A 13,738-nucleotide genomic window follows, 5' to 3' on the forward strand; every position below is an offset into this window, starting at 1 on the left:
ACTCCGAAGCCATGAATTTAGGAGGCCGGGTGGATAAAAAGAGTACCCCATTTCTTTTTTCCCCATGATATACCTTTATTTTATAAAACACTACACACCAGAATTACACAGGCTGTACCAGTGTGCAAAATTTGCTGTGAAATATACAGATAATTACAGGAGATTATAAAACCAGAACATGTGTCTATAGCCTGTTTGGTTAATCTAAATCAGATTCTTTCTATCAGGTTTAGTCCATGATACGTCTGAGGCACTTCTTCTTGGCCAAGATTGCATCATGTTGCTGACAAAAGACCATTAAAAAGTATGAAACCGAGCATGCAAAATGTATTTAATTTTTTTTTAAATCTATAAAAATATGAATAGGTGGATTTCTGTATCTCTTGGATTTTCTGGTTTGTCACTTCACACTATATGTCCTCCGTGGTAAAGCTTCATATATGCTATGAATGTTTTTGTCAAACATGATGTGAAATCAAATCTACTTGAAATTGTACTATCCTCTTCGTGAACACTTAAATCCAAACAAGAAACAGCAAAACAAAAAAAATTGCTTTCCAATTTGTTTTAAACAAGAGACCACTCCCCCTTCAACCCACATTAAAAACAATTTGAGTTTAATAAGTAAATTGTTAACAGAAAACTGTATATTCCTCTTAGTAGCAAACATACGGTAACAAAGCTGAAATCTCAAACAAAGGAAAAAAACTGAAATAATGCAATTTCTGTACAGCAAGCTGAAAAATATACAACAGGCGGGAATCCTCAGGATAAAATTCACTCACATGCACAGCACCAGCACTAGGTCTGTGCACCACTTACATCCCCAAAATAGGGAATCATTTAAATAACCTAGGTGCTGGTGGTCCTCAACACAAGGGTGAGTTCTACCCATATCATGGGAAGTTTTTGCATGGGAGGGGGAAAAAAAATCTTTTCCTAGCAAAAGGGTGGAAACATTCTTTGTTGCATTTAAAAGAACAATTGCTAACTACCATAGATTTCAGGTTCACTCTTATATTGCAAAAGCTGGAATGCTGGACAAGGACAACCAAATTCTCCTCTTGTTTGCACCAGTACATCCCTATTGACCTTAATGGGGCTGAAACGGTGTCACTGAGCGAAGGACTTGGTTAGGAAAGTGCAACAAGAAGGGATAGTATTCCAATGAGAATCCGCTTTTTCAGTTGCGGAGTGAGGAAAGATGATAGCATGTGAGATTATGAGCTTTTAACTGGGCGGGCTGGAAATATCATGAAAGCCACATGGAAACAGCAGTCAGGGTTTCAGGACTTCCTATGCCAGGTGAGGGGAAAGGAGGAGGGGTGATCAGCTGAAGCCAGCACTGGAATCATAGAAAGAGAAAATGCAGGTTCAATCTCTCAAATTTTAAATGTATTTATTTGTTTAGAGTACAGCCGCTCTGTAAATCTAAATCCGCTCTTGAGACCTTTAGGGAGGAGTGGTACCTGGGAGAGATAGAGGTGCTTGTTTCACAGAGGTATTTACTTAGAAGAGAGGATACTGACTGTCACGCAGAAAGAGTATGACAGAGCCAGGGACTGAAATTAGATTACCTGAGTCCCTGTCCAGTGCCTTCACCACAAAACTGTCCTTCCTTTTTAAAGCAGGAAGGATGGTCCAGCGGGCGGGGTACCAGGCTGGGTCTCGGCAGACCTCGGCACTAGTCCCTGCTCTGCAGCAGACATCCTGTGTAACTTGGAGCAAGTCACTTAGTCTCTTTGTGGAGTCTGCGCCTCAGTTACTCTACTATAAAATAGGATTATAGCACTTCTCTAGCCTCAAATACTACGGTAATGAAGACCATGTAAGTAGCGGAGATCGTTCTTCTACTGGAGCAGCGGTTCTTGATATTATATCCGTGTCCTGACCTATGTAAGCAGTTCTCGGTCAACAGGGTGGCTGTGAGACTTCTGGGCCATACACACTGCAGTGTGGGTAACTGTGTACAATTTACATGTGCCCTCGCACTCTTATCACAACATCCCATAGCAGGGACTGCAGCTCCCTACTATGGCCAGAGGAAGCAGCTTATTTCTTTGCACTGTTTCTGGTAATGGCGAGCTCCTAGGTTGGGTGAAATAAGCAGCCGTGGTTTATAAACACTAAGCCACGCTCTTGTGGCTGTAACCAAAATGTTTTGAATCTTAGTTATGTAAGAAAACATGTGACTACGTCATGAAGCAGAGCTGAAACTGCAGTTTATAAAAACCTAGAGCACTGCATTGCTTTTCTGCATTGCTTTCCTTATTGCTGGCTTTATTTCTGGTTATTTTCCAACTAATAAATCCCACTTTTGAGACCCCTTAATGGCCTGACTTCTGTGGTGACTCCTAGATGAAAGCAAACAGCTTGACAAAACACAGAAGTCACGCTGGCCCATTAATTACTACTCTAGAGCTTCCATTTTGCTGGGATGAACAATATGTCACTTCCTGATTACATATTAGATACAACTATGGGATCCTGGATTCTAAACTGGATAATTTTCCTCTCTATCTTCTCTGGGAACCAAGAGATAAAAACTGGTTCTGAAAATATTAAATTTTCCTCAGGAAAAACACCACCTGCAGGGGTTGTACTCATACTTTTTACCAGAGAAGAAACTCTAGGGCTATGTCTATGCTAGCACTTACTGTGCTATAACGTATGTCGCTCAGGGGTGTGAAAGTCACCCCCATGAGCGACGTAAGTTACACCGACTAAACGCTGCCCACACCCACGCTTATGTCTGTGGGAGAGCTTCTCCTGACAACACAGCTACTGCCGCTTGCGGGGCTGGAGTCGTTAAGCTGACGGGAGAGAGTTCTCCCGCTGGCTTAGGGCGGCTACATTAGAGAGCTTACAGTGGTGCAGCTGCATCGGTGCAGCTCCACTGCTGTAAACTCTCTAGTGTAGCCATAGCCTAGGTCAGAGATGTCTGCAGACCAGATCTGAACCGCAAATAACTGATGCAGTGTTGTCTTCCTGAGTGTGCAGACAGCCTGAAACAATAGCTGCCAAAGGTGTGAACTCCCTGGCACCCCAATTCATCTGTTGTCTCCTAGTGACACTCTGCATATCAGCACTAACTATTTCCTTGCTGATAATTTTAGCACAAGGAACATCAAAAGGGTTGGGAGTGAGGCCAACATATGGGAACTGGGATCTGCAGCAGAGAAGGAAAAATAGAGACGAATTATAGACTGAGAAGAGGGAGGGAAAACAGACGGGGATGAGGAAACAGTGGCATTGCTAAAGGAGAGGGCATTTTCTTACAGAGTGATGCTGGATGTGACGAGAAGACTCTGAACCAGTAATGAATGATAAGTAAGAGTTTAGTTACTACATTGCCACATATTACCCTTGATCTTGGTGCAATCTAAGAAGTCAGTGGGAGTTGTGCTGCGGATCGAGGAGAGTATTTAGGCCTAAACTTACACCCCAGCCCTTGAACCATAATTTAAAATTGAATGTATCCCTCTCCACAGGATGACACTCTTGCTCTATAGCTGCTTCCACTAAGGGTGAAATTCACCTCTATGCACAAGGCCTATGAATCTGGGGTGTTACTTTTTTTCCACAAGTGCTCAGCATTTGCCTAACTGCTGTCATTGTGATCAATGAGAATTGCACCATTGACGTCAACAGGAGCAGAATCAGGCAAAAAACTTAGTGCTTGTGAAAATCCTCCCACCCCCTCCCCCCATTCTTGGAGATTAGATTCGAACACCATCATTTTTGATCCAAGGCATTTAAAAACGTAAGGTGAGCACCTCTAGTGTATAAGTACAGTTTTTAATCTGAGTGTAAAATTAGGAAATATCTTACTGGGAACAGGTTTAGAACCTAATCCTGCACTTTTTCTGCATGTAGAACTCATGAGCTCCTATTGAAGTGTATAAAAGTGTGACTCAGGATGAGTTTATAACTCCAAGGTTAACACTAATTCTACAACCATCCAGTATGCATTGACAAAGATTGTAACATCATCAGAATAATATTTCAGCATTACTTGTGCACATAACAAAACTGAAGAGTATTTCATAAGGGCTTAACAGGGCCCACTGGGACAAAGAGTGAAAAGAAAATTTCCATCCTCCACTCCCGAGTTTAACTATTGTTCTGTTTGAGCTATCATTCAAATTGCCCTTGGCAGACAATACGATGAAACAACTTGGAAGTTCATTTTTAAACGCTTTCCTTTGCTGAGATAGCTCAGTCTGCTAAAGGGTTCATTTTGTTCCTCAGTTCAAGTGTTCATCATTGGATAAATTTTATGTGAGGCAAAATTTTGAAGGGCCAAATACTAAAGTCCTTACTGAGGGCTCACTTGAGCCTATGAGTCCTTTATGAGCCCTTTGTTGGAGGCTACGTAGACCCATTTTGCCTTACCTGGAACACAAAGAGGAATTCCACCTTGGAGATGCAGCACTCTTCCCAAAGCAACCCACATGCAGGAGGAGTGCTCCCACTGCTGGATCCCTTCAGGGGAGGCAGCCTACTCTCTGTGTCTGGCCTGCTCCCACAGCCAGTGCATAGTGGTAGGGGAGGGACCCTACCTCGTCTTGAGGGGTTTCTTATCTAAGAGGTACGGGGGCGGGGGAGCAGTCCCTGTGCTCCAGGAACTGCAGTGGTGTTGTGCTGTGCAGGCACAGAGATTTATACCCTTCCTCACCCTGCCTCACACATCCATGGAGCAGCAGGCCCAATCTGGCCCTCACTTTTTATGTTCAGCTTTACTCAGGCAAACTCTCATTGACTTCAGTGGCAGCGGTCAGTGCCCATTATGGGAGTTTACCTTCCTGTGTAGCATCATGCATTGGCCATTGCTCGGTGCAGGATGTGACAGGCTAATGGTCTGATCTTGTGCGGCAAATCTTAGAGTGTGAGAGAGAGAAGAAGGAAATTAAAGAGAGAAAAACAAATGGGATAAAGAATATGATTTTTTTTTAAAGGGGGTGAATATGTACAAAAATATTTAAAGGAAACCAAAAAAAGGGAGATTTTAAAAAATGAGATTTGAAAGCAGAAAGGGAAGAGGAAAAGAGGGAAAAGCTAAACACGAGAGAATGGGAAGGCAGGGAAATTAAAGTCAACAGAAAGTTTTGCTTTGAGGGGAGTGTTTTGTTTGTTCCTTAGAAATCATAAACGGTAACTATTGAACTAATTTGCAGCAATAAGGACTGGACTCACTGGTTTTCAAGGGAGTCTAGGCCTTGACTCTACTGCAAATTAGTTCACTAGTTCAGAAGCTAAATCCTGTTTATAAAGACAAAATGAGAACTTGCGCCTTGATTGATGAACAAGATGCTTCTGTTCTCAGCAAAACTGGCCTCCTCTAATGTGGCCACCACTCCCAAAGTCCCATCTGGCATGTACAGTCTCTCCCCTTTACCTTTTCGGCTTAGCAGATTAAACATACTGGTCTCGAGCCTGCAGCCCTCACTCAGAAAACTCCCCTTGGGTTCAGCTGGGAAGTTGTGACTGAGGAGTGGGCCAGCGGCATGGGATGAGGATGAAATGTCATGCTGCAGTACGCACCTCAGACATGGATAGCAGCCACTGCTCTCTCGTATATACGCTCCAGGATGCGATGGATGCTGGCGAAACTGGGCCTGTCAGAAGGCAGCTTGCTCCAGCAAAGGCGCATCAGGTTGTAGAGCTCCAAAGGGCAGTCGTCAGGGCAAGAGAGGACGTTGCCATCTCTCACGTAGTAAATCACCTCCTCGTGAGCCATCCCGTAATAGGGTTGCATGCCATAGGAGAAAATCTCCCACAGGACCACGCCGTAGGCCCACACGTCAGACTCGGTGGTGTAGCGGTTGTAGAATATGGATTCGGGGGGCATCCAGCGTATGGGAATGGCATCGTTTTCATTGGCTTTGTAATAATCTGCTGAATAGATATTCCTGGAGAGGCCAAAGTCAGCGATTTTTACCACCCTGTTCTCGCCCACCAAACAATTCCTGGTCGCCAAATCCCGATGCACAAACTTGCGCTCTGAGAGGTACGCCATGCCCGCAGCCACCTGCTTGGCAATGCCGAGCTGATTGGTGCAGCACAGAGCGAGGGGGTTGGGATTGGAGAGCCTGATCCTGGCGTCAAGGTTACTGTGGCTCAGGCTGCAGAGGTTGTGCGGTGAGCGAGTGCGCAGGTACTCATTGAGATCCCCGTAAGCCATGTATTCAAACAGCAGACACATGGGTTTCCCAACAGCACACACCCCTGAAAGCAAGAAAATACACCAAGTCAGTCTTGTCTCTTTTTTTGGTATGACAAAACAGAAATAAAACTGAAGAGGAACATTTTTAAAAAGCACAGATACAAATTAGGCCCTCAAATCCCCCTGGCTTTCATTGACTTTCTCTGTGCCTTTGTTAATCTTCTAATGTTGAACTCCAAGGGGAGGGAAAAAATGTAGTGTGCTTGGCTGATTTACTCTGATACCCCAAAATAAAAAAAATTGGATGCCTTCATTTGATTAAGAACCAAATCTTGGTCAAAGTCACATTAATAGGAGTTTCGCCATGGACCCCATTGTGCTATAGGCACTGTACAAAGGCAAAAATAAACAGACAGTCCCTCCCCCCCTAAGAGCCTACAATCTAATATAGTGGAAGTTTCCTAAACCAAGCTTCTGTGCTCCTTCTGAAAATTCTAAGTTTTCCTTGACATTTCTTTATAAAAGACTATATTTTTGCCCAACTCAGGTACACACAACCAATTTCTACTGTTTCACCAAATATCTTATGATGTGTATCCTGGAATAAAAGCAAGTTTCCTGTGTTAAGACAAATATCTGTGAAACATTTAATATCTTAATTTTGTGTTTTCCCTTGGGAGTTATAACTATCCTTTCAAACAAATTCATAACCAGCTGAGTGAACTAGAGACAAGTATACTATCAAAATGTACTGGGTATCTTTTGTATCTTAAAGAAAAAAGCATTGTAATTATGAGAAGAGCTAGGTGTCAGATGTAAGAAATGATCAGCAAATATTCCTTTGAATTTGAAAGGGAATTATTATTTATGGAGGGCAAGATTTTTGCTATTATTACAATAAACAGCTATTATTCTCAATGGGAACTACCGGATGCTGGGCATTTTTGAAGATCTGTCTCTAGATTCTTTATTCTGTGTTTTTGTTTTTTCAACATTCAATGAATGAACAAATTATTCAATTAATAGATTTCCAAATTATTCACACAGTTTTACTCAATAAATAATATTAAACCAATTTTAGAGCTGGCCAAAAAGACAAGAGCATTTCCAGTATTCTGCTGCTTGCCAGCCACTGAAAACCAGTGCAACCAGCCGTGTTCAAATCGTACACAATTTGCTTTCTTAGGACTGCCATTCAGTACAGTCAATGATACGGCTTATTGTGAAATATGAAATTCTTGCCAATGACAGAGAAAGAACAGACATTTCCCAACGTGATAACATCTGGTTCTGGCGAGAAAAGCAATGTGAAAGGTTTATAGGTCAAATAGTGTTCATTTCCTCACACCCTTGCAATATAAAACCAGTTAATTCCTGTATCTTTGGCCTTTCCAAATTTATCCAATGTGTTAACAATAAACAAAAAGTTGATTCTAATTTAGGGCACTTCCTGTTCCTCTCTTCTGTTGCTCAAGTACATATGTCAGGTCAGCTTTCATGAAATCAGATTGCCTACAGAATTCCTGCACTATGGATAACGTTCCCTGAAAATGTTCCTATTGATATGAACGGAGATTTGATTACTAGATGACAAAGGCCAAATCTACCTTCAGGGAGTTTACAGAAGAACCATCTGATGACATTGGTTAATGACCTCTACCACAGCTGAAAGATGATGTTTGCAGGGATAAAATTCTGGTGGTCAGATTTCTTCATGGAAGAATGACACGGGACCCCCCATTAGCCCACCATGGAGGTGGTTCCCTCTAAGAAACTCAATAAATTTATCAAGCTATTTTCAGACAGTCTGCCAAAAGGGAGGAGGAGAGGGAGACTATTCTTGTTGTTTCTATTTTTAAAGACTCAATGAGGTATTCAGGTAACACAATCATGGGAGCCATATGAGTAACAGACAATCTGTGCACTCAAAATTAGCACCCACTGTTTTGCGCCCGCAAAATGAATAGCAATTCTGAGTAAATGCATCTCTAGCCAGTTCATTTGTACATACAGCCAAGGTGTAAGCAATCAGATTTTCACCCACATCTTTCAACTGCAGGCAGAAAAATGTGTATGTACCGGCCTGTAGTCTCTCTGTGCCCAACAGTGAGTTTCATCCTGAGTGAATTGACTCAGTGGTTTGAGTCCAGTTCTTAGCATCATATCCATATTGCAAAAATCACCATAATTTGGAACTAACTGGTGTCTGTGTTAAGAGTCTTAACAAAGAGATACAGAGACTAACATAAGTGATGATGCTTGAACCCCACTGCAGGATTTGGTTCTTATTTAGATGGCCATATATGAAAACTAGTCTGCCTCAGTGTAACAAAAATGGTATTAGAGCTAAATATTCAAACGTGTGCCAATAGAGAATGCAAAAAACATGCAATGGCATGTACCAAAAAACAAACAAACCAACCTAGGGCCTTGCCAAAAGCAAATTTCAGTTGCCCATTGCTTAATTTGCAATTTTCTGCAAATCCTGTGCAGGCAACCTTAGGTGCATGACGTTTTTGAAAATTTAGACCCAAAATGATGACAAATGGATTCCTGGAAAAATCATACCCCAAGAGCTTAGCATTTTGTTTTTGTACCTAACAGTTTGACGATATTTGGGTGATCAAATTCTGCCATGAGAGCCGCCTCCCTCTGGAAATCAGCCTGCATGTCTGCTGAAGCTTCTTCCTTTAGCATTTTCACTGCCACCATTGTGAATGGCTCAGAAGGAAGCAATCCAGGAGCCCTAGGAGAAAGAGAACATTTCTAAATAGGACGAGAGGTATTGCACTTGCGCAAACGCACTCACACACACACACAATGTTAGCTCCATTTCCCATTAGAAATCCCAGACAAAAAAAAGCCGGGATTGGGGAAGGGGGTCTCAAAACAGTGACCCCCAAGTGGAATTATTTTGCAGCGTTGTTGGGCAATCTCAGGAGAGGGCAAGGACTGAAGGAGCATGAAAATCAAACCCACCTCACCTTTAGAGGTGACTCCTCCTTGGCAGGAGTGTAAGACACATGGCCAGTGTGTGGGAAAGGTGGCGCTATTGCTGCCTTTGTTGTGTCTGTTCTGTGGGTATCTGAGGACTTTAAACCCCCTTTAGTCAGTCCTGCACATTTTGCCAGCTCTACCTTTTGAATATTTTTGAGAGGACAGTAGCATTTGCTGAGCTTTGCTTGCTTACAAGCCTGCCCAGGAACAGCTGTTGTAACATGCTATAAATGGAAGATTTCTACAGCCTGGGAGGCTGCATGGTTTAGGAGAAAGATTATGAGGCTGGGAGTCAGGAGAGTTGGGCTCCATTTCCAGTTCTGTCACTGACCTGCTTTGGCACTTAGGGAAAATCACTGTCTTGTCACTTACTGATGCTGCACTAACAATATTGTTACATAGCCCTTTTCATCTTCAGATCTCAAAGCACTTTACAAAGGAGGCCAGTATCCCCATTTCACAGATAGAGGAAACTGAGGCATGTGGTGGTGCTATAACTTGCCTGGCAGACTAATAGCAGAACCTGGGATCCCTGAGTCCCAGTCCAGTGCCCAATCCACTAGGCTACAGGACGTCTCGTTGAGGCCTTTTTCTGAGTCGCAGCCTCTAGCCACCACTGTGATATAAATATTTTTCTTATCCATGGGGCACTCTTCCCTTAACACTTTTAATTACAGAGGCTGGGTCCTGAGCTTGCCAAAGACTTAGGGATGTCAAAGCTATGGGAACGGTGTACGTTTTGTTACTCTAGGTAATTCCTACCCATGGAGATATGGAAGCCATGCCTTCAGCATTATAACAGTTCCTGGATGTAGCCATCTAATGCCTATAAAAGGTAGCATCCATTTGTGAATTCTGTTACTACACCTGACCTGCTGATCTTCCACTGCTTAAGTGTTAGGTTATTTTACCGTTCAGTAGCCATGAGAGGTTCTAGTTTCCAAAGCAAACTTCCAGTTTCCTTGTCACCTACTGCAGACTGATGGCATTGCAACAGATGCACTTGCCTACTGTAAATGTCACATCATTGTCAAATGTCACAGAATGGCAAAATGCCCATCTAAAAAGAAATCTCCCAAGGCAAGCCAGTATTACGGCTGAAAAGTTTGTCTGTTGAGATCCAGAACCTAGGAGCAATAAAACGGATTCTTCATTTTCTCTACAATTGCCGCCTTTAAAGCAAAATGCCATTTGTGCCTTCTGGTGGGTATCGGAACTTCTAGTGTGCTAGTAGGGACAATACTCTTTTCATGTACCAGTCAGTGGCACATGTTTCGGTGCTTGAGAAAGTGATCTGTAGTTATTGATAGATAATGTGAGTGTAAGAAAGATAAGGGAGCTCACCTCTTCTGATTAGTATCCAGGGTTCATTACACCTGATCAAAAGCCTAGAAGGGTTTATAGGGAACAGAAATAAGAGGCAACACAGGTTTCACATGGTGTTCTTTTGAGTGAGAAATTCACCCCGGTGCAGAGGCTGGCAATAAGCCTAGGTACCTCTTAAATCCTGAAAGTGTAAATTAAGTGGGGCCTAAGCAGTGCATGAGCTTTGCACGAGGGTTAGGGGGAGGGATAGCTCAGTGGTTTGAGCATTGTGAGTTCAATCCTTGAGGGGGGCCATTTGGGGATTTAGTTGGGGATTGGTCCTGCTTTGAGCAGGGGGTTGGACTAGATGACCTCCTGAGATCCCTACCAACCCTGATATTCTATGAATTTCATGCTGAGCGAGTTCTTAGTAGACAAGTATCTATATTGAAAAAATCACCATGATTTGGAACTAATTGGTGTCTTTGTTAACAGTTTTAGCAGAGAGGTATAGTGACAGAACCCTTTAATCCACAGAGTGCTCTTTCCAGGGCAATATTCGGAAATGACTTGTTTTGATATTAAACAGAGGAGTTCAGTTTCCAGGGCTGAAAATTGGGGGACTCCTAGCCAATAGATTATTTCCTCCTGGGACCAGGTTGCACCATCTGATGTTTTTGCTAGTACATGTCTCTCCAGTGCTTGGATTAAATGTTATGCTGCCAGTGCACGACAGTGTATGGGGTGGAGGAAGCTGTCTATGCCTTCTGCCCACTATGCATCTGAGCAGAACAGGATAGGATGTGGTGCTTAGCTGAAGAATTTAGCTCATAGTTGACAACCAGCACAAAGAACTGACCAGTAATGGAAACAGAGTTACCCACACAGACGGACTCAGGAGCTACGTCTGCCCGTATGGTAGCAAGGTCTATTGTGCCTGAGGAGTGCAGTTGTTGACCATGGTCTTAATCCCAGAGTTTTAGATGATCTGTTAGATATGCTGGGCCATGGCCGCTGAGCTCCAACTGAAGAAGGCAGCTGCATGCTGATCTATGTAGAATCATGTGGTTTGAGAGCTAGAAGAGGAGTGTCAACGATGCATAAAATAATGCTCAAAACTACTTTTATTAGGAGGTCTTGAGCCGGCCCCAGCTTTGCTTATGTGAGCCTGGCTACTGATCTTGTTCTTAAGACAGATGTGACGGTAACTTGTTACATCCTCAATTCCCACTGCAGGAGACAGGCTGCCATTTGTATTAAGAACGTTCAGAGGGAGCCAGTAAATAACAGCCAGTCACTTCCTGTCCTGACATGCTGCTTCACCCAAGAATAAGTAAATAGTGAATCAGAATTTTAAGGAAGCCAACTGGCAAAGAGGTTATTGGCACGGTGTGTAGAATTATGTTTACAGGGATGAAATATTATACAAGGAGAAATAAGAGGCTTACTAAATTTACTCTGCGGCATCCATTAACATACATAGGCCAGTGAATCTAATTTTCTTTCTGAGAACGGAAAGATTATTTCTCATGTGGTAGCTTGAGTGCTCCATCCTGGCAGTACTGGAAGCTAACAGAACCATTTTTTTTTTTTTATCCACCAACCCTGTGCAGCAATGCCAGCTGCGAACCTTTGCCCAGGAAATGCTCGGCTTCTGAGGCATTCTTGATGAAGCTGCGAGGTGAGCGGATAACACCAACAATATGGAGGAAACCCATTCAGAAATCAGGATGGCTGGAGCTTCTCCATCAAGCCAAGGCCAACAGTAGTTCCCAAAGCACAGTACCTTTCTATTTAGTGTTCCTACACATCATGCTCTTTTCTGGTTCTCTTTAAGTATCGCTTAAAAACGTTCTATTAAAAGGAATTGCAAAATGCAGTGAAAATTACATGTGGGAATCTGGCGGGATGAGGATTATTCTGAGGAAATTCACCATGGATAGAATTCACCCAAGTCAATGGGGCCTACGTAAAAATCTATATACCATTTAAGGCTCACTTAACACACAGCTGAAGTAGGGTTGAATTGCCTTGTATAGGTGCCTTTCTGTTTGGGTCAATTTCACCCCTGTGCAGAGGGATAGCCTATACCAGGGATCGGCAACCTGGCAGGCCGGGCCGGTTTGTTTACATGCCACGTCCGCAGATTCGGCTGATTGTGGCTCCCACTGGCTGCGGTTCGCTGCTCCAGGCCAATGGGGGTGGCAGGAAGCGCAGCCAGCACATCCCTGAGCCTACGCTGCTTCCTGCCACCCCCATTGGCCTGGAGCAGCGAACCACAGCCAGTGGGAGCTACGATCAGCCGAACCTTCTGATGTGGCAGGTAAACAAACCAGCCCGGCCCGCCAGGGGGCTTACCCTGGCAGGCCGCGGGCCAAAGGTTGCCGATCCCTGGCCTGTACCCTCAAAATAGAGCTCAAGTGGTCTTAAGTGGGGCATAGTCCTTGTGCTGCCTGTCTGCATAGATGTGAATTTTACCCAGTATGAAATAAAATGATGGGCTATATTCACCAGTGTGTTCCAGATGTTTGGTTTAGCTAGGCAGATACACTGCGTGTAGGGCTGCTTTGCCTCATCAGAGTGGCACTTGGCATCCGGCGCACAGTTTTTAATCTGGTCCCATGTGCTTTGTTGTTGCTTCAAACTCAACTCATGTAGTTTAGCCATCAAAGCTAACAGTCAATCATAAGCTAAGCATCTGTGATTTTGCTGCTGTGTGCCCTTTAAACTGTTATTTTTAACACTGTCTGTATAAATAAATGTGCACTTCCTTCACATCCCTTCGGGGGGGACAAAAAATGTCTCGCATCCAGTAGAAGTATTTCCTTGCTCTAACAAATTTAACCTACTACATAATTCATTTCCTAATAAAGTTGTCAATGGTATAACTGACTATGTCAGTGCAAAGTATTATCATACTATTACCTTTAAAATGTCTGCTCTTGCAAGAGGACTCCTTTGACTTACCAATCAATGAGACTAGTCCCACAAGTAAGGTTTGTGGGCGCATGTCCATTCTGAGGAGCATGTACATTGTTTATGTTCATTTTGTTTCTCTCTCTCATACAATTCCACATATAACCTCATTAGCTAGTCATGTTCCATCCTGCAGAGGCGTCCCAAGTAACAAGCACATCACTGAAATTAACCGTGAAAAGAGGAAAGGGAGCCAAAACAAATACACACTGCAGCCTCTCCACTTCCTTTCAGCAATTCTGGGGTGGGATTTTCAAAACTGCTCATCACTGGCCTAATCTTACTCCACTGATG

General features: G+C 43.3%; 1 protein-coding gene across 4 annotated transcripts in view; it reads right to left on the reverse strand.

The window, feature by feature from the left end:
- Positions 1-600: 600 nt before the first annotated feature.
- The window catches only part of MUSK (muscle associated receptor tyrosine kinase), an 82,593-nt gene continuing 69,455 nt past the window's right edge, over positions 601-13,738 (reverse strand). For 3 of the 4 annotated variants that reach the window (XM_008168750.4, XM_065549722.1, XM_042850380.2), the window contains 2 exons: positions 8,764-8,912; positions 601-6,228 (listed from right to left, as the gene is read on the reverse strand). In XM_008168750.4, coding sequence (XP_008166972.2) covers positions 5,546-6,228; positions 8,764-8,912 — 832 coding nt within the window. In that variant the 3' untranslated portion in view covers positions 601-5,545. The remainder of the gene's footprint in view (positions 6,229-8,763; positions 8,913-13,738) is intronic. The other variant, XM_065549721.1, reaches the window with a different exon arrangement.

Source organism: Chrysemys picta, chromosome 6 (genome assembly GCF_011386835.1).
Source record: "Chrysemys picta bellii isolate R12L10 chromosome 6, ASM1138683v2, whole genome shotgun sequence".
In the NCBI taxonomy this organism is placed as follows: domain Eukaryota; kingdom Metazoa; phylum Chordata; order Testudines; family Emydidae; genus Chrysemys; species Chrysemys picta.